The 27,639-nt window shown below is 40.6% G+C and overlaps 1 protein-coding gene across 1 annotated transcript in view; it reads right to left on the bottom strand.

Annotated features, from left to right (window-relative positions):
• The window catches only part of NEB (nebulin), a 248,266-nt gene that overhangs the window by 26,076 nt on the left and 194,551 nt on the right, over nucleotides 1–27,639 (bottom strand). The window contains exons 106-127 of the mRNA XM_027078303.1: nucleotides 27,479–27,589; nucleotides 23,650–23,754; nucleotides 22,847–22,951; nucleotides 22,328–22,432; nucleotides 20,146–20,250; nucleotides 19,886–19,990; nucleotides 19,131–19,235; nucleotides 18,022–18,126; nucleotides 16,601–16,705; nucleotides 14,348–14,452; nucleotides 13,560–13,667; nucleotides 11,312–11,416; nucleotides 9,647–9,751; nucleotides 9,102–9,206; nucleotides 8,373–8,477; nucleotides 8,172–8,282; nucleotides 7,345–7,455; nucleotides 7,029–7,130; nucleotides 6,814–6,918; nucleotides 2,367–2,477; nucleotides 1,662–1,766; nucleotides 1,000–1,104 (exon numbers count right to left, since the gene is read on the bottom strand). Of these exons, the coding sequence (XP_026934104.1) occupies nucleotides 1,000–1,104; nucleotides 1,662–1,766; nucleotides 2,367–2,477; nucleotides 6,814–6,918; nucleotides 7,029–7,130; nucleotides 7,345–7,455; nucleotides 8,172–8,282; nucleotides 8,373–8,477; nucleotides 9,102–9,206; nucleotides 9,647–9,751; nucleotides 11,312–11,416; nucleotides 13,560–13,667; nucleotides 14,348–14,452; nucleotides 16,601–16,705; nucleotides 18,022–18,126; nucleotides 19,131–19,235; nucleotides 19,886–19,990; nucleotides 20,146–20,250; nucleotides 22,328–22,432; nucleotides 22,847–22,951; nucleotides 23,650–23,754; nucleotides 27,479–27,589 (2,334 nt within the window). The remainder of the gene's footprint in view (nucleotides 1–999; nucleotides 1,105–1,661; nucleotides 1,767–2,366; nucleotides 2,478–6,813; nucleotides 6,919–7,028; nucleotides 7,131–7,344; nucleotides 7,456–8,171; nucleotides 8,283–8,372; nucleotides 8,478–9,101; nucleotides 9,207–9,646; nucleotides 9,752–11,311; nucleotides 11,417–13,559; nucleotides 13,668–14,347; nucleotides 14,453–16,600; nucleotides 16,706–18,021; nucleotides 18,127–19,130; nucleotides 19,236–19,885; nucleotides 19,991–20,145; nucleotides 20,251–22,327; nucleotides 22,433–22,846; nucleotides 22,952–23,649; nucleotides 23,755–27,478; nucleotides 27,590–27,639) is intronic.

Raw genomic sequence — 27,639 nt, 5'->3', positions numbered from 1 at the left:
ACTAGAGAATGGACTTGAGGATACAGGGAGGGGGAAGGGTAAGCTGTGACAAAGTGAGAGAGCGGCATGGACATATATACACTACCAAACGTAAAATAGCTAGCTAGTGGGAAGCAGCCACATAGCAGAGGGAGATCAGCTCGGTGCTTTGTGACCACGTAGAGGGGTAGGATAGGGAGGGTGGGAGGGAGGGAGACGCAAGAGGGAAGAGATATAGGGACATATGTATATGTATAGCTGACTCACTCTGTTATAAAGCAGAAACTAACACCACTGTAAAGCAATTATACTCCAATAGAGATGTTAAATAAATAAGTAAATAAAAAGTAAAAAGAAATAAATGAAAGGGATGATGTAGGTATTTTTAAATAAAATAAACACATTTTCAAAAAATAAATAAATAAAATAAAATAAAATAGAGTCCTGGGACCATGGGCTGCTTTACAGATGACAGGAGAGCATTTCTAGTAATTTAGACCTCTTGGTTAATGCCCAATGGGGGACCTAAATAGTGTTGAATTTGTGATATAGAAGGTCATGTGACAGCAAGTTCCTTCTCTAAGTTCTTTCCTCTGAGAATCTTAATTATTTTACAAATTTTGCAGTTTCTTCCACACCCAGAGACCACTTCAGTGGTGACCTGAGCATATCACTCCTCTGCTCCAAAGGCTCCCTATCATCCTTAGGAATCTTTTCTAAGGGTTCTGTCTCCCTTGTGATGTAATCTTCATGCTACCAGTCCCTGTCAGTACCCTGAATAACACATACTGCATGTCTATGCACTGTTTCTCCAACGTACGTTCACACTGCTCTCATTCATAACATAAACATTTGTTTCAACATGTTGCTAAATTCAAAGCCCCTAATATCTTTGGGTATCTTCTCAAGCAATGGTTACTACAACTATAACTACCATCCTTGGCGGGTAGGGGTGGAATACATCAAAATTTTTTTACATTGTAGAATGTGCAGGAAAAAAGTCAGTCTTGGTCAACTTACTACACTCTGTAATTCTGTGGCCTCTTTTAGATGAAGCTGCTCCAGATTGTCGGGTATTGTGTGGTAGTGGCCTTTACTCTTCTCATAGTTTTTCTTGTACTGGTACTGAGGGGAAGGTGGCAAAAAAAGGCACATTGATGGCAAAGCTGCTCAGCATTCCTATTTTTCCTCTTTACATTAGATATTTACACAGCAACAGCACCAAGACCAAATTAAAATTAGCAAACACTACATAGGGGGTTTAAGAAAATGTTTTAAAAGGATGAAGATCCACATTCAGTACTGTCAGTTAATACAAGGATGTAAACACTTAGGTTATATGGCTTATTCAAAGTAGGTTTTAAGGTGCAAAGTTAAAAGTGAAAGAAACTATTCCAAGTGGTAAGTCTATGTTTTTAGAAGGGGGAAAGGGAGTGGTTACTTGAAAAAAAATTTAAATAGCCCCAAAATAGAAGCATTTTTATATTCTGAGAGGTGTTAGAGTCAGTGGAGAACTGGTAGATTAATGTTGTAATTTGGAAGAATGCACTCAGAGAACAGGAGAGCTTTCTAATAAATGTAGTGCCTCAGTAGCAGAGAAGGAGATGCAAGTGACCTCAGAGAAGGAATTTAGTTGAAAATGGGTGAAACAAGCTGTTTCTGGAGCAAATGATTGAGCTTACAGAACTGGCGAGTTGGCTTGTATTCAAGACATGATTCATTATCAAAGATTCCTTCATGTCAGTCACAGGTTTGTGAAGTTTCTTCAAGTCAGCCTTATACTTAACCTGTACAACAGTAAAGGAAAAAAGGAAATCACATAAATAGGAAATGGAAAATGGTATTAATGGAAACCATAATAAGATGTCCCATCCTGAAACAAGTGCTGGGGATGGCGGTGAAAAACCATACCTCATTCACAATAGCCAGAAAGTGGAAACAATTCAAGTGTCCATCGACAGACAAAGGGATAAACACAGTGTGATGTAAACACACAATGGACTATTATTCAACCATAAGAAAGAATGAAGTTCTGACACATGCTACAGCATGGATGAACCTTGAAAACATTATGCTAAATGAAGTAAGCCAGACAAAAAAAGGGACAAATACTGTATGACTCCACTCACATGAAATCTCTAATAGGCAAATTCATAGGGACAGAAAGTAGATTAGAGGTTACCAGGGATTGGTGGGAGGGGGAAATGGAGAGTTATTGCTTAATAGTTATAGAGTTTGTGTTTGGGATGATGAAAGGGTTTTGGAAATAACAGTGGTAGTTGGACAACATTGTGAATGTAATTAATGCCACCGAATTACATATTTAAAAATAGTTAAAATGGCAAATTTCACATTATATATTTTACCACAGTTAAACAAACACATACCTCACTTGTGAGATCATTAGCATCTTTCATGATTTTGAAGAGCTGGCTGTCTTTTGGATTGTATTTTGGTGTCTTGCCCTTCTCTTTGTTGAAATTTTCTCGGTATTTAATCTAACAGCAAATGCAAAAATCCAAATTATTCCTGAGCATCAATTAATCTGAAGACTGAGGAATGGAGGAAATGTAAATGCAAAAGAGTATGTGCTACACATAAAGGGGTCATATAATTTATTATCCAAATTAGGACACTTCTAAGAGTAAAAGCACTATTAATAATTATGTTGGGACAACAGGCAATTGAGAATAAGATCAAGTGATATAGTATTTGTTTTGCTCATTTTTATATTACCCAGAGGTATGAAAGATATTCACCTTTTTTTGATGCAGAATAAAAATGCATGGGAAAAGGCTTCAGGCTAAATTCAAAGAAGTGATCTAATATATTTGATTCAGAACATTTTGGTCCTCTTAACTAGCAAAACCAAAAGCACTTTAGGTCTATTGCCAGGAGTTCCAAGAGGCTTTATAAATGATCAAGAAGGGTGGGAAGTAAGGAATCTATTAAATCAGGAGATTTATTGTTATGTACTTTGGCTATATCTTTTAAGTTTTTTTTTAATTGGCAAAAAAAATTGGCATAACTTCTGAGTAAAAGAAGCACAGAATTTGGGGGTTAATGGCTTCGGTATGATTTCAGGCTAGAAGAAGGAAAGAAGTGAGATAACTTTAGCAAAATGAGAAAAATAAGATTAAATATACTTGCAGGATACATAAAAGTAAGAATACACAAAGGACAAAATAACTTCAATTTAAAAAATAAGCGCAATGCCTGGCACTAATAGTTGCTCAATAAATGTGATCTGATTGATGAAAGAAAGAGACAGTCATAATGCCTAGGTAAAATAGCGAAAGATGACGATTTACTTATAGGGATATTCAACAGAATAAACTGAAAGTGACAGAAACATTTCCTTATTTAAAAACAGACTGATGCCTTTGTCACTAGGATTAATCCAGAAGTAGAACTCTACTAGTTACTCACTCTAGGAACAAAGAAAAATGAGCTACTTCTAGAAGTTAGCCAGCTGAAAGGGCAATATTTGATGCTCTGGGACACCTAGAGTTTCTATTATTGGTAAGAGGAAAGACTCGCTCATTCAAAGTTATTAGCACACCAGGATCTGGTCACCAGATATTTCACACTGTAGGCATTTAAAATCAGTACCCCTCATGCTTCATCACTTTACTTCCCCACAACTTTACACATCCAGCACAACAGGAACAAAAGGAGACCACTCAAATGCTAAGAACAATGAAATCTGCCACATCAGAGAAAAAGCATTCACAGTGCTGAGGCTCATTTATTTTGAATAAATCTCCAGTGGAAATGTGTAGACGAAATAAGCATGCAGAACAGTACAGCACGATGCAGGCACACTGAGTCAGACACACAATGGAGGAAGCAGAAAACATAACAGGAAAACACAATGTGAATAAATGCTACAATGGCTCTTCTCTAAAAGGAAGTTCACTCCCCAAAGAAAGAAATGCAAAGCCTGCTAAGGAAAGTCAGAGGTGGTGAGTTGTCTGAACCAAGAGTAAACTTCTCCTAAGGATACAGAAACCCATAAGGCTAGGGCTGATCCCAAGAGCAGTGAAACAAGGAAAAAGCAAAGTAAACTAGATGTGCAGAGTCAGACTGGGGAAGGAAAGACGCAAAGACCCATCTCTGATGAGAATAAAATCCATTTCTTTTAGAAGAATGCTAAAAATCCTCTATCTTTTAGAAAATAACTCATTTCTGAGAAAATATTTGAAGAGCAGCTTTCTACTGGTCTCATTTCAGTTCTTTTCTGTTAATTTTAAGTAGATTTAAATTTCTAACTTTTTAATTAAAAAAAAAATTGTGCCTCCTCTTTCCATAAGAAGGCCCCAAGCAAGTGCAGGTGAGCACAACTGCTGCTGGGAATCTGAGCCAACACGCTCGACCTTCCTTTTTGACTGGATCTTAAGAACTACTATATTTTGCATGATAAGGACACACATCGGATTCAGGACTCCAAGAATTCTTAGAAAGGTGTGGGATTAGGCAGGAAGTACAGTAAAACCACATTCACATGGCATATGGAATGGAAAAGCCTTCTTTTTCTTGTTTACCAGGGAAGTGAGAGGCAACCATGCAAGGCCGTGTGTCAGCAAACGGCAATACCAGTGTCCATTACCCCAAAGGGCTCAGATAGTGTGAGAAAACGGTTTCCGATCAATTATTCTTTCAAAGTTCAATTAAATTTAAAGATCTAACATCCAGTTGTTCTGCTCCTTTTCAGGGACTTGAACTGTATATTGGCGCTTCTAAAGACTGAAGAGCAGGTCCAAGAATTAGAACGTTTCTTGCCACTGAGACTGTAAAACAGGGTGAAAGCTATGAGCGAAAACATTTTGAGCAGTTTATACTGTTGATTCAGGGTATGTCTGAACTGAGAGACTGTATTAAACGCCAGTCTTAAATGTATTAAACACCAGCAGTGGTAATCAGCAGAGGCTTTCTTTGTGTGGTTGCAGATGAGATCCTCAGTCTGTTTTCAGCTTTTGATTGGTGTCAGCAGCCTAAGGAAGTTAGCAGGCCATCTCCAAATCTACTCTACCTTCCTGTTCCAAAGGCATGTTCCAGAGGGAAAGTTTCATGCAGGAAAAGACAGGTGTGTGCAAAAGTATATCCTTTGACAAATTTCCACAGCATTCTACACGTTCCAACACAAAACCAACAGAAAAGAGTGCGACTTGGTCAGTCCCCTGACCAAGGCTAAGAAGATAGGTGAGAGAAAGAGGAAGACAGATATATGGGATCACTGATGCCAGTCTTACATCACTGATGAGCACATTAGTTTTCTTAAGCTGCCTCATCATAGGGGTGTCATAAGATGCGGCGCCGTGCCCGTACCCTCTCCTTTGGCCTTTGACGTATTCCGCCTAGAGTACCAGCAAGACAGCAAAGTCAGAACGGGGAGGGCCCACACAGAGGGGAAGTCTCCTTGGACCAGGGGCCACACCATGAAGCTGTCAATCCTGAGGCAAGCCTTTCTCAGGAAGTAAACCCAGGAAAGGGAGCTCATAAAATGATCTGGTTGGGACTCATTCTCCACATCATAGGATTCACTGGGGTTAGAAATACAGGTCTTTCTTGGGTTCCCCTGGTGGCGCAGTGGTTGAGAGTCTGCCTGCCGATGCAGGGGACATGGGTTCGTTGCCCGGTCCGGGAAGATCCCACAAGCTGCGGAGCGGCTGGGCCCGTGAGCCATGGACGCTGAGCCTGCACGTCCGGAGCCTGTGCTCCGCAACGGGAGAGGCCACAACAGTGAGAGGCCTGCGTACCGCAAAAAAAAAAAAAAAAAAAAAAAAAAAAAAAGAAATACAGGCCTCTCTATTTGTAAAACCAGCAAAGTCTTCAAAATTTCAACTTGTTTTTAACTTGCTAATGGTATGACCTTGGAGATTTAAAAACATATTAAAAATTTTTACACTGAAAAGTTCATGTTACATTTCATTATTCTTAGAGATTCCACTGTTTCTTGCTGGTGATTTCATATCTTGGTTTCGAGTACTTATACAATTCCATTAACTTATAATAAAAATACAGCATAGGAGTTTTAAATTAAAAAACTTTTTAAAAATAGTATTTGCTTGTCATCAGTCATCTGAACTTTTTGTCTCCTCATAATTCCCTCCTATATTGTCACTTGATGTTATTTGTATCTTCCAAAAGATTGGGATCCCACGTTTGGCATTGCTGAAAGTCATACATACAACCACCAAAGGTATCCTAAACGTATTTCTTCAAACAAATACTTGAGAAAACAGACAATGAAAAGAAGGTAGGATCTTTGAATTGGAGAAGAGATAAGATATTTCTGAGCTCATCTTTTGGGACTAAAACTTGCTCTCTGAAAGATCTGGTGGTTGATCATGGGGTCTCTGATCTAAAGTCTGAAAACTTGTCATAACTCAAGAGTATTCTAGATAACTGGTCTCACAAGGGAAATTAGGTAATGGGGCAATCAAGTTTGGATGCATTTCTAAGTCCATCTACTCAATAATATGAAATCTGCTAGAATTAGGCATTCCCCCTCAGCTCCCCTGTACATACCTCGATCAAACACTTACAACCCCAAACTGTAATTATTTAGCCATAGACATATAGTCTGAGGACATCTACTGCCTCTAGTTACTAGTCCAGGCATTCAATATATGTTTGCTGAATGAAAAACTAAAAGTGACTGCATCTGATATAACTTTTCAAAGCTTTTCGTGATATCATTTTCAAAGCTCTGGAGTGCTGCAGTCTCTCTCTGGTTGCTGATACCGCACTTTCATTCTGGGAATCGCTTCTTCCTGCAAGGTCTTTAAACATCCCCTCACATCAGAGCTGCTGCTCGCCCATCTGTGTTACCTGGCTGCTCAGCTTGGCTGCCTTCTTGGCCATTTCAATGTCTGGACGCCCAAGCATGCTTAGCCCGTGGCTGCCTTCCTTACGGTGCTTGGCTCTGTACTCCACCTGCATCAAAGAAAACCAGAATGGGCACCACGTTCTAGGTGGCCAGTGACCACCAACTACTTGTTTGCAGTGACCACTTGGGACTGGGTGCCTTCTAAACACACCCTTACCTCGCTGGCCTGTTTGGCTGCCTGCGTGGCCTTCTTGATGTCTGGCCGATCGGCCACTGTTGTGTAATGCAGGTTTTCTTTAGCATCTTTTTTGTAAGCGACCTTTATTTGGAAAAAGAAAACATTTGCTCACTTGAGAGATACGCTATCTTTCTGAAAGGAACCTTTTATTAAAACCAAATCAACCCCACTACCGTATTTTTTAGACCACCAGATATAGAAATTAGGGTGACCACTCACTGGACCCAGCCCAGCATATACCGATGTGGGATCCACCAGCTCAAGTGGCCCCCCGAGAGTGAGAGGAGAAACTTACATTACTCTGCTTCTTGGCCACCTCCATAGCGTGTTTCACCTCTGGGGGCTCCAGCATGATGGAGTAGTTGGATTTTCCTTTCTCCTTGACAAACTTCTTCTTGTAATTTGTCTAAAAAGAGCCAGAATTACTTATGTGAGCAGAGGAAGCTAGGAACAGAATTGTTTTACTTGAAGAACTATGAGAAGATCTCGAGGAAAATCCGTGGCTCTCCATTTTGGTGTCATTTTGGAACTGGGGTCTCTGATATATACTCTAGTTCTTCCCTGTCATTTCTGTCCTGGAACCTGTCATTAAACCACACACCAATCTTTGGAGAACTGATGACAAGCAAATTAAACTCTTTCATTGACCATTTCTACCTTTTTAAAATAAATGGAACCACACAGGGCTCATAAAATATAATACCATGATTATTAAAGCATTATCCGTAAGGATGTAGTGGGCAGAGATTACTGAGATACAAAGAGGTGACTTTACTTCTCTAAAATTGTTCAGCAGTTTAAGGAGAGGGGAGATGGTGGGAGAGGCTGATCTTTACCATCAATGCTCCCTCCCTTTATTACCACTAGGTTAGTGACATCTTATATTGCTAGACAATACATCCTATGGCCAAACCCACATCTGCCACAGTTGCCGTAATTGGAAAGCCAATAAATATTGAGTTGTCTTTTAAACCAGCGTTCCAAATTCACATATAGGTACTGATGGTAAGAGTGAAGTAACGCAAAGGAAAGTGTAAGCAAAAATGCCGCTTACAGTCTTTTGCTGGATTCTAAGGTAAAGTGCCACTGCTGCTGCCAAGAGTCCTGGGGCTGGTCACTTACATCACTGACGTTCCTGGTCACTTCCTTGACATGAACAGTGTCCCGGGTCTCCGGCAGTGTTGTGTATGAGCCCTGAGCCAAGTGCTTCTTCACATGCTGCTTGTACTTGTTCTGAGGGAAAGCACAGAGAGCTTGTTTAAATGCCTGCCTGGGGCATCAGCCCAAGACGGAAGGCAAGCCTGTGGGGTGCTGGAGGGTTACCTCGGACACCAGATTGCTGACTGTCTTTGCCAGGAGGATCTGAGGCGTATCGGGCACGGCATGGTAGCTTCCTCTTTCCTTGACATGTTTCTGTTTGTATTTCAGCTGCAGGGGTGAAAAAAGCATTTCTTCAGCTCCTCTGACTCTCCTGCATATTTTTATTAAGCTCCCAAGTTACTAAATAGAGCTGGGAGAATAGCATCATTGACAGAGTAGAATCATTAAACTCAGTAAAAGACCTCATGTTTGGAAATCTTGGGAAATATCAAAAAAGGATTTTCTTTATCTCATGCAAGTTGAGGATTTAATAACAATCAGAATGAATCTTACGATGAATCTTTATACATACAGCGTTAGTTCACAGCACTTTTAAATATGTCATTGGACCCTCCCGCAAACCCTGGGAGGCATTATCATTCCTCCTTTCCAGATGAGGAAACACAGGAAGCATAGGAAGCGTATGACCCCACAGAAATGAATACGTTTCCTTATAGAGTCCAAACAGGCCTTCAGAGTCCCCACTGCGGCGTGTGGATTTTCCTGAGGTGCAGTATAGATCAGGAGCGGCCACCTGGCTGTAACAGCTTCCCACTGCTGCCGCTCTGCTCTGCCAAGTCACTGGTGTCGACGTGGGCAGCAGCCTCCTCTGTGCTGCGGGCCCCTGGGCACTGGGCTGCAGAAGACAGCCCTGAGTGAGGTTAGGCCTCTTGGAAGGGACTGAATACTTACATCACTTTCTATTATAGAATTCTTCAGGGCCAGCACCATGTCTTTATCATCAGTGACAGAAAGCTTGCAACCTTTGAGGAACTCCCGGTCCAGCTTGTATTCAAACTGTAACAGAAGAAAGACAGAGGAAGATGGGAAAGGGTGACAGGCACAGGAGGAAGCCGGTATTTGGTTGAATTTGTAGGGAGTCCTCTTCTTAAGGGCACTATGGGGATTTGCTACCAGGATGGGGGCAGGGGCTTCCTGCTGGGCCCACTGAAAGCTGGGCTCCTCCTTTCCAGCCCCGAGGCCAGGACAAAGCCCTCCTGGCCCTCCCCTGCCTCCCTCAGGACTCTGAGCCGTTAGTGTTTGGGCCCAGCCATGGGAGACCAGGCTCTGTGGCCAGGTCTGCTTCCTGAGCTTGCCTTCCACACCTTACAACCCTCCTGTCCTTCTTGGATCTCAAATGAGCTAGGGTTAACACCTGTGACAGTGGTTATTATGAATAAAATAAATGTTTCTGTCTCAGGTATGTCATGCAGTTCTGACTGCCTCTCTTATCTCACATCGCTTTGCTGTAGGGATGACTTGGCGGCCTGGATGAAGTCCGGTCGGTCAGGGGTCCATCTCCAGTGGGCTTTGTTGGCTTCATACTGCTTCTTGTAATCCAGCTGTTTTTAACAAGACAAAAACAAGTCACTTCACTCGGTGGCCTGAATTCACAACCACACACGTTGCACAGAGGGATTCATCTTGCATGTTAACATGTAACCAGTCATGGTTCTTTATGTAAGAGAGAGCCCCAAGTAAAATTTCTGTACAATGGATGCAACTAGTTGGCCACTCAAGTTGTCCTCTTGTGGGACCTTTTGGCCTCAAAATAGGGGCTAAAATTTTTAAAGGCTCCTGGCGAAACAATTCTTCAAACTCACTCTGCCAGTGCAGTCTAATCATTTTCAGAGTCAAGTACTTTTAATTTCTAACTAAATTCAGACTTTTTAAAAAAGTATTAAACATTTGCAGTATTTATTTCATTCCAGGCACTTTTCAAAGTGCTTTATATAGATAGATAGATATTAACTCATTTACTCTTTACCACAACTATATAAAATCAGCAGCTGAGGAACTGCCTAGAAGGGCTAAGCTGCCCAGGTGAGACAGCTAGTGAACAGTGGAGCTGGGTTTCAAACCTGGGCAGCCAGGCATCAGAGGTGCTTGTGGACTTGCTAGACTTGCATCTGAGCTGGAGAACTGGCTGCCTTGGGCTGAACCTGAGGCACAGAAGTGAGTGTCCTTGGGAAGAGCCCTCATCATGAGGCACATTTCTTTCCTTACTCTTTTTCTTTCTCCTTTTTTTGGTCAAGGTATAATTGGTATGCAATAAGATAAACATGTTTTATAAGTTAAAAAGTGATCCAACTTTTCCCCATTCTATTGTGAAAATTTTCAGATGCATGAGGAGTTGCATGAATCTTACAGAGAATACCCATACACCCAGCACCTAGATTCTACAACGTACATTTTACTGCATTTGCTTCGTCCCACATCAATCCTGCTACCCATCCCTCTGTCCATCCCCAGGACACCTGTACGATACCTGCCAGTCCCTAAAGGCATTTCAGTTTGCTGGCCCTAATAAATATAAGTTCTCTGTAGCACTAGTAGGCACTAGTTGGGTTTTACAATATTTCATTATATAACCATTTATATATATTTTAAGAAGTCGATACTCATTTAAATGCACAAAAATGTTTCTGTGGTTGAGGCTTTAAGATGCCCCATCACAAAGAAATGAGTCAGCGCAGGGAGATGTGAACAGGAGGAAGGTCTAGGCCAACTCCTGACAGCACCAAGCAGCTCAAGTGTTCTCTTTTTTTTTTTTTTTTCAGGAGAAGTAGGCTCTAGAGTTTGTGGCAGGAGAAGAACATGGAGACCGGAGACACTGTCGAAAATGTAACCTTCATTTCAGAATTAAATCCCCCATTTTTCAGCATCCTAACATGGAGGCTGAGGGGGTATAACAACCGTGGGCCGTCCTTGCTCTTCCCCACTGTCCTCTGTAAGAACCATGGGCAGCATTTAGGGGTCAGTGTTATCACTCATGCTCTGGGGCCCAACCCTTGATCTGGACTCATTAGAACTCAATCACTTGAAAAGATGTCAAAAGAGGCCATGTGCCCTACAGAAGCTGATGAACCCCTCTTAGGCTTGGGGACGTTTCTGGAACTTACATTGGTGTTGACTTTGTAGGCATCCTTGGCTGCTTTGATATGAACAGCATCAGGCTCAATGGTACAGTTGGACTTAGTTTTCTGGTAAACTTCTTTGTATTTCAGCTGTGGGAGGAAACACAGGTCAATTTTTTTTTTTTATAGCAGCCCACAAGTATCTTAAAAAACAAGAAATGAAAACCATAATATAGTACATGATACTCCTTAAGACTGAATCGGTCTGTTGTGAAGAAGGGATGCAGCCGTGCAGCTATGTGACACGCACCATCCTGTCTCAGATCTTAAAACCAACTCCCCAGGACACATTGTGTATGTTCACCAGTGTCACCATAGAACTTATGTCCTCTGAGCTTGTGCTGAAAGGGGCAGCTGGACAGCTATCCATGTGTGTTTTCCTGTCCCCAAATCAGAAACTCCTGAGTTCAGGACATCTTGAAAACTGTTGATGGAAGAGAAGCCTTCCGCCATTGGCTCACCCAGATGGGAGATCAGGCTTGCCCTTCTTCCATGTCCCTACAGTTGTAGCTGCTATCATGTCGTGTTATAATTATTTATCTGTCTATTCTTTCCATTGAGCTGAATCCCTTGCGGGCAAAGATTGTGTATCATTCATCACCTCATTCCTAGCATCAGGCACTTAGGAACCCAATAAATATTTGATGAATGAATGAACTGATGGATGAATGCTGTCGTCACTACTGTCATTGCTAGAGCCATCGCTGGTAAGTTTGGGCATGTGTGGGTTTGAATGGGAGGGGGAGAAAAGAGAAGGTTTAGCCTCTTTGAGCCCAACTGGTCATATTTTCATGTCTAGCCTGGAATTTCTAGCTTCACCCACTTTTGCTCCTTTTAAATTTCAGGGCCCTGGGACTCCACCTGGGACTTCTCACTAGTTATTGGGGAAGGATCTTAGGTCTTACTGTGACTGAGTAAAACTGTTCTACGGAAGCCATAGTAGTGCTTAGTAAACTTGCCTGGTCATAAAAATCACAATTTTCTGTGCTTCACCATAGATGTAGTAAATCAGTAGCTTTAGGGGACTGACTTGGAAATTCATATTTTTCATCAACATCTCAGGTTATTGTTACAATCAGAAATTTAGGGAAGTGGATATAGAATTGCTTCATCTTTCTACACTGAGAGGGAATGGGCTGCTCCACATAAGGGATCTACCTTATAGATGTTTATGAATACCCGACGTTTATGTCCAAAGTGTCAAAATTTATTTTAACATAAAAAATGTTTTTTAAATGATTTATACATTTCTGCCTTCATAAACAGTGCACTGGTGTATTTAGCATTTTTCTTGGCAACTTAGAGTCAATAGTGTGAACCCATTTGTTTAGCTACCAAAGAATTCCTGAGCGCCAGCCTCAGTCAAGGCTTTGGGGTAGGGATTCCACAGTTGCCTTCATTATTCTTTATGGTGCCCATATAGCCATTAAAATATTTAATCTAAGGGCCTCCCTGGTGGCGCAGTGGTTGAGAGTCTGCCTGCCGATGCAGGGGACACGGGTTCGTGCCCCAGTCCTGGAAGATCCCACATGCTGCGGAGCGGCTGGGCCCGTGAGCCATGGCCACTGAGCCTGTGCGTCCGGAGCCTGTGCTCCGCAATGGGAGAGGCCACAACAGTGAGAGGCCCGTGTACCGGGAAAAAAATATATATATAGATATATATTTATATATATATCTATATATATATATTTTTAACCAATATTATGATAGTTTTCCACCATAGAATCTAGCTATATATATGAAAATATATGAATATAATTTCTCCTCAAATTCAGAGTATTAGAACTTAATGGCTACCCTTTCCTCTTAGCCAAGACAAAACTTAGTATTAATAGAGTTTATGGCACACTGCATTTTTCAGACTGGTCTGGAAGCTTCTACTCTAGCCTCTTAGAACCCATCCACTCTGCCGTGAGACGGCCAAACCACATGGAAAGGCCACATACAGGGGCTCCTGTCTATACAATGGCTGAGCTCCCAGCCCAGCCGTGATCGGGCGCCAGCTCTGGGAGTGAGCCTTCCTGCCTGAGCTGTAGCGCGTGGGGTAGAGCATCCACTCAACTGTGCCCACTCAGCTCACAGAACTGTGAGCCAAAAAAGCATGACTCCTGTCTCAAACCACTACATTTAGAGTGATTGTTACACAGGAATAGATAAGTGGACCTGGGTTTGTTATAGCACATTACAAAGAGGCCAAAGTGAGAGGGGCTGCAAAGCCGTCCTAGTAACTTACATCACTGACTTCATCTTTGACCTTTTGGACATGCAGCAACATGGGGGTGTCGTGGATTGTGGTGTAGCCTCTGGGTCTGGCCTTGTTGTATTCCAACTTATACAGTATCTGAAGGAGATGAAAAGGCAGAAAGAGACAACTTTATGTATCTCAATTGACATTGCAACATAATGTAAACATATAAAGGCAACATTGTTGTTGTTGTCATTGAGTGTATATAAAGGAAAGAGAATTCCATAAACTCAACAGGTGCTTTCATGCTTTCTGCTAAGGCTCCAGTGCCTCTACAATGGGGTGTCTGCCAATTTGGTTGGAACAATTCTTTACTGTAAAAGAAGAGTCCTGAGCATAGTAGGACACTTATTGTCCCTGCCTCCCTCCCTCTAAATGGCAGTAGAATCTTCCAAACAGGGACTTCCCTGGTGGGGCAGTGGTTAACAATCTGCCTGCAAACGTAGGGGACACAGGTTCGATCCCTGGTCCAGGAAGATCCCACAAGCCCGCGCGCCACAACTACTGAGCCCATGTGCTGCAACTACTGAAGCCCGTGCACCTAGAGCCCGTGCTCCACAACAAGAGAAGCCACCGCAGTGAGAAGCCCACACACCATAACGAAGAGTAGCCCCCGCTCACTGCAACTAGAGAAAGCCCGGGCGCAGCAACAAAGACCTAATGCAGCCAAAAAAAAAAAAAAACTTTTCCAAACATTGTGGCCATCTAAAATGCCCCTCCACATTTGCAAGTGCCCCCGCAAGGCCAAAAATCCATTCAGTGTTTCTTGTACTTACATCACTAATTTGTTTGTTGACTTTTGTAGTACGTAGGTGTTCTGGAGTATCCACAACTGAGGTAAACTTGTCCTTTGTTTTTTCATAATTTTTCCTGTACTTGATCTAAATTGTAGAGGAGAAGAACAAGTTAACTTGAAGTAGGAGAGAGGGCTTTCAGGGACTCTAGTTTTCCTCTTGAGAGTCCCACGGCAAAGAGTAGGATTGTTATATAAGCCATAGGTGTGCGGGATGATGCCATGCTTTCTTAAGTGGAAATGTTTATATAAATCTGTATTTGATAGCAATAGTGTAATAGAGTGAGCAAATAATAATAATAATAAATATTTTCCATATAATTTATCCACGTGGAAACTGAGGCCCAGAGAGGTTAAGAGTATGAGCTAAGGGCAAATATAGAGTGAATCTCAGAGCCAGGACTAGACCCATGCTCTCTGGACTCTGGCAAGTAATGATTCGCTCACATTATGCTACATCGAATATATATGATCTCTTAAGTATGTTTCCATATCAAAGATGGAACAGATAAAAAAATGAATACATACACTTTGAAGTAGTTATTTTTAAAGACATTCATTTTTGAAATTTTCAAGTCATGATTTTTTTTTTCATGCACATAAGCGGTTTCAAGCAGCACAGACAGAGAGCACAGCAAAATTCCATGCACAACTATCTGATGATCATATCGGGACCAAGGTGAAAGTTCAGGCAAACAGAATGTTCATAGGAAGACCTCATCCTCCTCATTTCATGTGTTGATCTGATGTCAAACTAAAGTGATAAAACAAGTTGCTAATACAAAAGCCTGATTAAAAACTTTCTTTGCGTGTGGGAACAATGGCCTTTTATTAACATCGTATCTGGTAGTTAAGCAATTATCAGTGTCTCTTGCTGCTTCAAATTTACCTTCCAGCGTATGACGGGAAGGTGGTGGTGTGTGCTTCAGTTGACCTTGTAGGAAGGCAAGGTGATCAGCAGTGCTGTTAACAAGGGTGTGTGAGGACAGATGTGCTGGAAATAACCTAGCAAATTCAGCATCAAACTCAAGAGGGGCCATGAATATGCACAATATTCAAAGAGCTGCGCTGTCATCCTCATCTCTCCAAAATGGTACAGTGTAGTCATTATTGAGCAATGGACACATTAGATGAAAACATTAAATAGTCACATCTTTTAAATACTGTCAAATTTACTTAACATCCTCAATCTCTAAGAAATCTACTTCTTTGGGGCAAATATTGAAAAACATAAAGTTATACCAATTTGGAAAAGTTTGAAATAGTCTCAGTTAATATTACTTGGAATTCCAAAAGTGTCAGAAGACCTACAAATGTTGGCTGCTACAGCACCACACTTGGCCACATCCAGAGTTCATTTACAGGCAGTGAATATTTATGCAGCTTTGTCATGTGAAACCAGCTTCGTCAGGGGGCCAGGGAAGGAAATCAGGGGAAGCCTAGAAAATGCCCCCAAGGCTTCTAAATCTCTTCTTCGCATCACGTCAGACATTACCTGGCTCCACATGTGTGTGTTGTAGAGGGCAGTCAACATATCTGGACGCAGAATTTCATTACATCCTTGTTTCAGAAGCATCTTGGCACTAGATTTATATTTTCTCTGTTCATGCAAAGAGCAGTGAAGCACAAAAGAGACTTGTGAAGACGGAAAAGAACATAGCTCTATATCCTGATCACCTCTGAGTGAAGAGATGTAGGCACACACACTTTGTGCTCTCACGTGTATGTGTGGGTGAAGACAACCAAATGCATTAAAATGCCAAGCAGGGTGACGTGATATTTGCAGTTGACCATCCACAGCCCTTGTGAATGGGGAATAATAGAGCCAGTCCCACCAAAATTGCCTTATAGAAAAGGTGACATCATTGAAATAGAAAAACACAGTAAGGAGTTCTATCTTCTTTCCCTCCGTTAATTTGTTTCTTTGTTTCTGCGTTTGCACCTTAATTCACACTTTACAACTGCAGTTTACACACAGGCCCTCCTGAAGGATGAAGGGTGTGAGGACCCAGCTGTGCATCTCATGTTCACCACAGCACACGTGAGGACACAGAGCATGGACTGGCACACTCAAAGAGCTCGTGGGCTCTTTGGGTGGCTAGACAGATAATTTGGAACAGAACATCCCAATATCATAGGCAGAACCTATGACATCCTTGCAGCAGACGGGACGACATCTCATGAGAAACTTGGAGCACAGTCCTGCTTGGCCGTCCAGGCGGCCCCATCACAGTACCTGACTGATCTGGTCGCCTGCGATCTTAGCCAGCAGATGTCTAGGCTCATCGACTACCAGGTGGTATTTATCTTTCCGCTGCTCATAATCAGCTCTGTATTTTTTCTGCTCAAACATCATATCAAATTATAGCAAGAGTACAACAACTTCAAGGCTATACACAAATGTCCCAAGATACTTCAGAGAGCCAGAAAAATGTCCTTTCTAGAGGTGGGCTCCCAAAGCATTCAGGGTAATGAAAATAGGGAGGTGAACAGAATTAAGCAAAAGAAGATGGTCTGGAGAAGGCTGGGGCTTGGACTAGATTAGTTATAACATCAAAATTGAAATACCTTGTACCTAAACATGTTCCATCTTTACATATGATGTCATTAGCAACGTTAAGTTTTATGACATCTTAAATTGTATTTAAAATAAGGCACTGACAAGCTACAGGTTTACTACTTTAGGCTGTGAGAGTCAAAAGGTATATTCATGGACACATTCTTATATGCTAGTTAATTTATTTGATTATAAAAGAGACCTGGAAATCCTTCGTGAATTAGAAAAATAGAAACAAAATATATCAAGACTGTCTTCCTAGGAACCTACCAACAGTAATTCTTCAGAGTCATCCCACCTGGAAATCTACTGAAAATAAACTAAATCAAATTTATAAACAACAAAAAAGTTATATATTGAAATAAATATACCATTGGCTACATTTTCATCTTCTGACACATTTTACTAATTTTCTAACTTTGTTTTTGAATTTATGTAAATCTGTGGAAAATACAAAGATAGGAAATTAAATGTAAAAACCTTCCATCCATACATTAATTCATAGCTTGCTTCTTTCATCATTTTAAGCTAAATTTACCTTAAACTATTGCAAAGACAGTTCCAGGAAAAACTGGGTAGAAGGTAAAGGAATATTCTGAGTGCAAATGGACACTTCTCTGCACCAACGTATGAGTCACAATGGCAATACATTTGAAGGCGTGAATCACAACTACCCCCTTAGGGCTGCCATTTCTGTGCCCTGGTAAGGGATACTAAGTTAACTTTGAACTTCTGGGTCTTCCAACTCTACACAGAATCCTATACCCTCCCTGTTGAAGGGAGTTCAGCTGACAGTCAACAAAATCCTTTACCTCTGCTCTTGTCACCCAAAGGGCTGTGCTGCCCTGTGCTAGTGCGAGCAGAGGCTGTGCTGGCTGTGGGGACCTCACTCCACTCTGGACAGCCCCTTCCTTTGTTCTTATTCATGCTTTTGGCAGAGCTCATCAGATAGTGATATTATAAGAGCCTTCCCAATGCGTAATCTTGAATCAACACTAAAATGGCTTTCCTGTCATTTTAGGTATTGGGTTTTAATCAAACGTCATTTATAGACTTCTTAAGGGACGCTAATAGGCTCAATTGGATCAGGTCATACATACCTCATTCATCAATTGAGTTGCAAACTTGAAATGCCTGTTGATTGGACAATCAGCAACATACTTGAAATCTGACTTCGTCCTTTCAAATACCTCTTTATACTTATACTAGAGAAAATAGAACATGGTTACTTGATAGCATCTGTGATTATCTTAAGAATGAGACATGCCATTTATTGTATACAATTGTGATTAACTCATTCATAGAGATAAAAAGTAATTACTGAACACACTCTGGCTCGCAAGGCAATGAAGGGTATACCCACCTCAATGTCTTAAAAACTAGCCCCCAAATACATACTTTCATTGAATGGATGTCAAATAGATCTATACTCCATATTGGACAAAAACCCAAATCAGTTTCTTCTTTGTTTCAATACTTATAGTGATTATTATTTTACTTTGAATGTATTTCCATGTGCCCTCGAAGGCAGTTTTTAGTCCGTTAATTAGAAGTAGTTTTCCAGTAATGAATCAGATAATCATAATATTTTAGAGCAGGGGTATGCTAGCATCTAGACCACTACCTGTTTTTAAATAGCCCCATGAACTAAGAAAAAACTTTTTTATATAGTACTAAGGGATTGTAACAAAGAATATGTGACAGAATGAATGTGATCCACAAAGGGTAAACTATTTACTATCTGGAACCTTTCAGAAAAGTTTGCTGACTTCTATTTTAGAACTCAAAGGAAGCTAATCCAACTGCTTTATTTTGTAAGTAGGAAAATGAGGCCATAAAAACAAAGTTATTTGCTTCAAGTCACATGTCAAGTTTGTAGATTAAAATAATCTCACTTTCTATTTGCCTCCATATCAAATCACCCAGAGACATATTAGGAAATTCTGGAAGAGCCATGAGGAGTTGTACTGAGATGGCCTTTTATCAAATTCAAATGAGTGATGTAAATAAATGATTACTATTGTCAATGAGGCCAATACTAAAATAATTCCTGAGTAGAGTGAATAATGTAGTATATACTCCAACTTTAGAGTCTAGAAGCAAGGATAGGGATGGAAATATGAGAAGCTGTTTCCTCAGTACTAATTCTCTCTGTGGGCACTGGAGTACATTTCATGGATATGGTCGTTACCCTTGAGTAGATATATACCTTGCTGTAGAGAGTCTTGTTCTTTTCAGCCAGAGTGAAGTCGGGGGTATCAAAGGCATAGCAACCAATGCCTTTAAGCCAGGTCAAATCTTCTTTATATTTTACCTGGGAGAAGAATATCACCAGAGAGTTTTAAGTACCTATCTCCAAATAGCAGTAGGTTAGCATCGATACAAGTAGAACAAATAGAAGGTCTGATCACTAAGGTATATAGAATAATAAAGTATTGAAATAATTATTTAAGAGACATTTCCAATAATACTGATTTCTGCTCACTTTATGGTGTACTGTATTGCATATGGAATTTTTCATTTTAATACCAAGTAAAGCAATTCAAATTTAACAGGCATACTTGCCTAGAGAGTACATCATTAGCTCCGCAGCTGTATTTTCATATAAAGAGCTGAAATTTCTTTCTAAATGAGCATTGTCATGTGTCTTAATTGCTTAATTGTCCTGAAGTTGTCTCTTCAGTTGCTCAAAAATAGGTTATCATTTACATGAAATATATCGCTTCCAGTCATGTATTATGATGTAACACATTTAGAAGAAAAATAAGGTTTATAAATTTGAATATATTTTTCTGTCTCCTGAGTTGAAGCTCACTTATTTAGCAATGAGCTTTATGACTTAAACATCCATACACAAGAGCTAAAATTTAGTCAAGTGTTTAATCAGTTTTTATGCAGTGTTTGATTTCGTTGTCACGTGGACATATTAATTCATATGTAAAAATAGAAGATTTCAAGACTCACATCACTGACTGCATCAGTGACTGCTCGATGGTGGAAATGCTCAGGGTGATCAGGGATGGACCTCCAGATTCCCAGCTGGCTCATGTAGTTCTCCTTGTATTTTATCTGTGGTAAAAGCACAAAGGCGGCTTTAACATCTTACCCAAATTTAATGTAAAAAAGTCCATTTGTCTCCAGAGAGTTTTAGGAAAGGGAGGATACTTTTAAAAATTATGGTGGGTTACTGAGCCCAACACAAGTAGAAATATATAGGGGCGTACTTTACTGATGTGGTCTGTGACTTTGCGATGATAAACGATGTCTAGAGCATCCTTCACAGTGTGGTATTTCCCTTTGGTCTTTTGAAATGTTTCTTTATAGCGTAGCTGGAAAGAGGAAAAGCACATGGATTATAAAGAACTCCCAAGTTAAATAACTAAGCTCTTTTAACCCTGAACTCTCCTGAGTCTTATCTCTTAAGTTTTCCCTTGAATAAATTTGGGAGAGATTAAAAACCTCTTTCACATCCTGGAAGAGAAAAAGGACATGCGGAGAAAACAAAAGAAATCTGCATAAAGTGTGGAGTTTAGTTAATAATAATGTAACAATATTGATTTGTGACAAATGTCCCATGGTATTGTAGGGTGGTAACAACAAGGGAAACTGGGTATAGGCTATAATGGGAACTCTCTGTACTATCGCTGCAACTTTCCTGTAAATCTAAAACTACTTAAAACAAAAAGTTTATTTAAACGTAAAACAAGCAGACAAAAAGCTCATTGGGGAGGAGAAGAAAAAAAAAAGAAGCATAACTTTGTTGAACCCAAGACATACTAATGTATGTGGAAAAAGGAGAAAGATTTAGTTTCTAACTCCTGGTATTAAAAGCCTTTTCCATGGAGCAGTCCTAAAATTTTATTCCATTTCAATCTTTATCTTTGTGGTATTTCAAAGGTCAACAGCTCTGACTTTAACCTAAGAATATCATAGAAGTTTCATCTCATCTACACAAAATGAGTACTTCTCTGAGCACTCTGTTTTCAATCTCGAACGAATCTTTTCTTTTTTGGGTAGCTGAGCAAACACATAGTGAAGGAGGCCTTTAACTTTGTTTTTCAGATGGGTAATCTAAGATCCTTTAGCTCTACTTGTGGAGATAGCCACGGTAGATAGGCTAAATTTAATGCCACATACCAGCTGGACTATTTCAAAGGTTAGAGTTACCAGTATTGGTACTGACAAAGCCCTGGGGATAGGGCTGTCCAGTGGCGCATAATGAGCTCCAGGGGGCAATTTCACTGTGTGGACATCCCTGAGAAGTGGTGATGCAGAGCAAGCTTGGTTCAGATTAATATTCAACAGTAACCTTGAAGTGATAAAGATGGGGTTGTCACAAGAAGACAAAAACTATCCTAGCAAATAGATTTTTGAGGGTAGCATATAATTTTTTCAGCTTATATTTTAAGCAAACCGACATGGTCTTCTTCCAACTAGCAGACTCCTTTTAGCTGCAACTGAAAATTTCTGACAAAATTACGGAACTAAGATATTGTTCCAATTTGCTGTACACTTTCACAATTCTGCTTAGGGATTACTGTAACCACTTAAGATGCTTGAAATCCTAGAGCTATGTTGCTAAATTGAGGGTGAGGGGGTTGCTTGAGCTTTTGGCTGGGTTAAGTCCCAACCAGTCCTCCAGAGATCCTGGTTCTGGTAATAGGTGCAATGCATTCATAATTGGGCTCTGGGACACAAAACTGGTAAGGACTGGCCACCTAACCGGGTTGATTCATTTCATATCTTCATTAACAGATAATCTCATTACCGTTGAAAGGCACTCTGTCCTTGATCATGTGGTATGGGAAATGAAAGTCTGTTCCTGTGAATTCTAACAAACATGTCATTCACATGATTTAGGCGATCAAGAGGAGGAACAAACATTTTCTGAGTGTCAACTAAGAGCCCTGCACTGTGCTAGAAACGTGTATCTGTTATCTTGTTTAGTCTAATTTAATTATCACAATTCTTATCCTCATTTCACATATAAGAAAAGAGACTCAGAAGAATTAGGTAAATTATATGGAGTCATACAGCAGGCAAATCACAGCATCAGGATTTGAAACCATGTTTGGCTGTTTCCAAGAACAACATTTTATGGATAAGCAACATCAAGTATCCCTAGGAAATGCCACCAAAGAATTAGAAGAAAGTGTCATATTTTTGCTTGGAAGAGCAATGAGAAAAGCAGTAGGTTTTCAGCATCTCTCAGCCTTATTCTTAGCGACTTTGCCAAATGGTATTGTTTGTGCCTGTTTGTTTGGCTTTTGTGTTTTTGTTTCTTTCCTGATCTGTACTGTGGGCCAGGACTTTGAATTACGGATATGACTGTAATATCTTATGCTTCTTAGGCGTTTCCACTTTAGCTGCCCCATCACAATGAAGAAAGAAGGGAGGGATGCATACATCACTGGCATTCCAGTAAGCCTTCTTGGCTCTGATGAGGATTGGCGTATCTGGAACTGGAGTGTACTTGTCCTTCATCTTTTCGTATTGAATTTTGTACTTTTTCTAAGAAATAAAGATGGAAGAGAGAGAAATTTAAGTTCAAGTGTTTTCATCCCTCCCAATTCACAACCATGGAACAGATCCAGCCTAGGGACACACCGGATCATGCTCGTTAAGAGAATAGCTCTGCCTTCTGTTTCTTGATGCTGTTGAGCACAACTTCTAGAAATGAGCTCTCTGATCAGAGGCAGCAGGTGAAGGGTTTTTTTTTAATTAATTAAATTTATTTATTTATTTTTATCTTGGCCACGCTGCATATCTTATGGGATCTCAGTTCATCACCAGGGATTGAACCCAGGACACGGCAGTGAACGAATCCTAACCACTAGACCACCAGGGAACTCCCAAGCAGGTGAAGGTTTTAGCAAAGGATTTGTTTCTTTAGCTCAGTGCCTGGGTGCCGAATTCCCAACTCACCTCACTGACCATGTCCTTCACGTCTTTAGCATGCTTCAAGGCTGTGGTCTGGTTTCCAGCATGATGATGTGGCCTCTCTTTGGTGGCAAGTTCAACATACAGATACTGAATGATAATAGGCACAACGTTATAAATCAACTATACGCCAATAAAAATTAAAAACAAAGAATAGGGATCAGATGTTACAGAGATAAAATACCCCTTATTTAGTATTCAGTCCTCTTTACTCATTTCTAACCCTAAGATGGGAGGGCAGTGTCTACTTGTTATTGTCCTGATTTTTTGTTGTTGTTATGTGTGTTTCTGTTTATTTGTTTCTCCCTCTGTCTCACATTAGGAAACATATATACGCGCTCCAGTCATCTAACATTCCTGCTGCTGAGTGTGGTCTAGTCTAAATCCACGTGATAAAAAATGCTGATAGAAGAATGAGAGGAATTTTGATAGTCTTCAACATGTTTTTTTTTCATTTTTGCCTGAATGCATGAATTGTGGTTTCATTTATCTGTGGACAAAATATAGGTCCTATGGAATGAATTAAAAAATTTATTTTCACCACCTGGAATCCACAGACCACTCATCCAATGACTAAAGTTGTATAGACCTTAGAAGACATGGCATTACCTGCTCATGTAAAACATACCATAGTGAAGACGGCCCCAAAGAAAGCAGCTTCCTGAAGTTAAAGAGCACGAGGCTGCACCAGGACGACCAGGTGTGAGGGTCTGCTACTGACGGGAGTGGTCAGCCACACAGAACCACCCCCTGGGGCAGGTTTATGAATCTTCATGTGTGAATGTTACCTGACTCTGAAGCTTCTGCCCTCGCTTGGCTCTTGTAAGATCAGGAGTATCAGGAACTGAAGTGAAGATTGACTTCTGCTTCTTGCCTGCAGCTCTGTACACCAGCTGGACATAAAACAGTCATAACCATCATTTCTGCTTCATGGACACATTCTATGCTCTGCAGATGCCTTTATTGCTTACTTCAGAGAAAAAGCAGGGCCTCTCCCACTGCAGCAATCTCAGTTTCCGTCCAATAAAGCAATACATTTTTTTAACCTCCTTAGCCTTCCTTTTCTTTTTTTCCTTGTATCAAAATTAGAGACATTCTGCAGCCTGTCCGAGTTCCAAGCCACCTGCTGTGTTCTTGTTCCCTTCTCACCTGTCCCTTCTAGGACCCTGTTCTGGCAGTTACCCTCAACCTTCCCGATGTGCCAGCCCTCTCCCTTCTTCTGCAAACAGACCCAAGTCCCTCCCTTCATTAAGCCTTTTCCAAGTTCTGCCAATGGCCTTTTTCCTTTCTTTCACAACCAAGCAAACTATGTGTTTTGCCTTTTTCTCTTTTGATTAATTTCACAAGGCAATAGTTTGGCTTCCACCCAACCACTCCAATGAAGTGAATTGCATTAAGACTACCACAAACAATTACAATTGCTACATCCTAGAATGCTTTTCCGCAGCAACTGTAACTGCTCAGCAATTTCATTCCTGAACTCTGTTCTCTGCCTTCCATTCCCCCATTCTCCCCTAGGGGGCCTCCCATCTTTCTAGGCACTCCTCAGCTTCCTTCTATGGTTCTGCACTCCCCCAAAGGCTGCTATTAGCTAGAGTTAAGGGTTGGCTCCTTTTACCCTATACATTCTCCTTGGGTAACCTCATCTCTACCCAGGACCTCAACCATCAATTTGAGGTTGATGGTTTTCAAATTTTGTTAAATGGTTCCTTGATATCCTAGTCATGCAGGCCAGAAACTTGGGGAGTCATCCTAGACCCCTTCTCCCTCATTCCCACATCAAAATGGTCATGAATCCTGGGCTCCTAACTTTGTGATACTCCTTAAATCTGACCTTCTTCTCCTTTCCCACTGCCATGGCCCTAGTTCAGCTTCCTGTATTGTTTCTTTCTACACATCCTTAAGAGCCTCTAAACCACCTTCCCAAATCCTCTATTGGACACTTCACATGGCTTACCCATCTTTCACAAGCCCAAGAAAGAGATTTTCTTAGAGTTCAGATCCAATTAGATGTTAATGCTCAGATCTATCCTGCTCAGAAATAATTCATCAATGACTTTTCATCAAGTCCAAGATCATTAATATATCACCCACGAGTCTTCATAACCTGGCTTCTTCTATCCCATGTCTCCAGTCTCATTTCCCAACAGTCTTCCACACTCCCCATGTGATATTTGAAACTAGTCCTAGTTTCTAGAACTCATTATGGCCAATTTCCCATACTGTGCCTTCTACCTAGAATTTTCTTCCCACTCTTATCTGCCTGGAGAACTCCTGGAGACCATACCGTCTTGATCATTCCTATAGGATACCATTTATCATATTGATGTCTGTTTCTTCCCAGAGATTATGAGTCCATAGAATGCAGGAGCTCAGTTTTATCATTCTTTTATCACCTCATATTTAGATAGAAGATCTGAAAAACAGTAGTCCTCTAATAAATATTGAGGATATTTAATATAATGAGGTGAACGAGAAAGTCTAAATGGATAACAAATAAATCCTAATCATGGATAAAAATGCTGGTTGAACAGATAAAATGTAGGAAATAAATAATATGTATATACACATGTATGTACGTGTCCATTTCTTTACATCTAAATTATATACAAGTGCAAGTTGAAACAAAATATAGCTCATCTGCTTAGGGCTATTTTTGGTGTTACCAATGAAAGACAGGAGATAAACAAAACAGAAATTTACTGTTTCTCCCAGGCTAAATTTTTGAACAAATCAAATCGACAAAATCATAGAATTTTATGGCTAAAAGAAGCCCAAATCATTACCTAGTCCAATTCTCTAGCTCAGGAAATTAGGGTGTTAAAGTTGTGAATTAGAAAAAGTCACACAACAAATTGGAAGTAATTCTGGAACTAAGACCCACCTCTCCCATGCCATTTCTACGATTCCCTTTGAAGTGTATTTCCCCTGTACTTAGGTATGCATTGTTTATACTCCTTGGGACAACATCTCTGCTTCCTAGTACTACAGATATATATGTGTCAAGAATCTGCACAATTTAAAGACAAATCAAAAGTCAATAACTTGAACTTTTGGCCATCAAACTTTTTACTAAGCCAGTGTTTCCCAAACTCACCTGATCCTAAAACCCCCTTAGTAAGAACAGATTTGCAGGCTCTACCCCAGTCCTTCTGAATCCAGGGTAGTAGCTCAAATCGGTATTTTCTCAAGCTCAGGTCATTCTACAGTGAGGCAAGTGTGAGAGAAATTGCACTACTAAACAATATCTATTTTTCTTCCTCAATGTTGTTGCATAACATGCACAAAATCCCAACAGGAATTGGGAAGAAGAGAAATTAAAGTTTTAGATAATTCTGAACCCAGACAGCTGAGAGAAGTAAAGGTATTTCCAAAGATGCCAATAAGCACTTTAAGTTACCAAACAATTTTTAATTAGTTAATTATTGGCTGGAGGAGAGATGTGATATTTTAAAGCAGTGGTTTCCAACACTGCCTGAATATTAGAATTACCTGTGAGGCAGCTAAAAATATGCAGATGTCCAGACAGAGAGAATCTAGTGTGGGGCTTGAGGTTGGAGCCCACTCAAGGGTAGTTTTAAAATATTTCAGAGATGATTCTGATACTTAGCCAGCATGGAGAGGCACCTTTACTGAGAAGAAACCCCACACTCATTCCTATCTGAGTGCTAGCACTGGTTGAAATAACAGAGGGAAGTGCTCAGGAAAGCAAATGTGCTCAATGTAGCATTTGTAAGAGCTGAAGAATGAATCATCCTCTGCCCTGGCTCACTCCAAGCGCAGGAGGCTGCACATCCTCTCCACTGAGGACAACGCTTGATTTGCCAAGGCTTCTTTAGGTCTAAGGACATAAGTGATCCCTAAACAGCAGCCATCAGAGTTATTAAGCATGGGGAGTCAATGAGGTGGCCTGACAGCTTTATGGAGTCCGATAAACGAGGTCACAAAACAAACTGAGTTGAATGAGAATGGCCCACTGACCTCTAATAGAAGCAACCATTTACATTTGCGGGATGCCCTTACCTTTAGATAACACATTTCGTCCTTGGCAAACACGGACATCTGTTATGGCGCTATAGGATACACATCTAAATAAGATGGGGGGCCATCCCTCAAGGGACCAACATAGATGAGAGGATCAGATCTATGCACAACTAATGGCAATAAATCAGGAGCCTGGGTGCCAGGTGGGGCAGATGAAAATGAAACTAAGTTGTTTGGAATTTCCTGAGTGGGCACTAGAGCAGAGAGCCATTGAAAAACTTTTCAAATTGCATTGCCATGATTAGGGTTCCTGACAGCAGGAATTAATGAGAGAGAAATTTTTGAAATAAATTCAGTTTGGAGACAACAATAGTCTAAGACAGAAGGACTCTCTAATCTATAAAATCATGTAAACTCTCAGCTGTCCTAGTCATAGGTAGGGCAAGTATCAATAGCCTCATCTTATTAAAAAGGGACAAAATAAGTAAATTGAGGCAAAGTGAGGTCAACTGACTTGTTTAGACAGGGTGGCCACTCTGTAATTAAAGGCAGAAGGGAGATTTTGGCCCAATATAATTACCTAAAAAAAGATCGCTAGAGGAAGGAGGCCCTTGTGGTGACATGTTTACTTACTTCACTCAGATGTGTCTTCAATTCCTGCACTTTTCTGTATTCTGGAGTGTCAAGCACCACTTTGTATTTGTCTCGCATCTTCCTCGCATTATCGGTGTATAGGTAATTAGACTTAAAAAAACAACAATGGAAATACAAGTTGATTAATCACTTCAGGAATT

This window comes from Aethalodelphis obliquidens, unplaced genomic scaffold (genome assembly GCF_003676395.1).
Source record: "Aethalodelphis obliquidens isolate GAN/ISIS:26980383/991018 unplaced genomic scaffold, ASM367639v1 scaffold2, whole genome shotgun sequence".
In the NCBI taxonomy this organism is placed as follows: domain Eukaryota; kingdom Metazoa; phylum Chordata; class Mammalia; order Artiodactyla; family Delphinidae; genus Aethalodelphis; species Aethalodelphis obliquidens.
The sequence above is the reverse complement of the archived record's forward strand: the minus strand, read 5'-3'. Positions and strand labels throughout refer to the sequence as shown.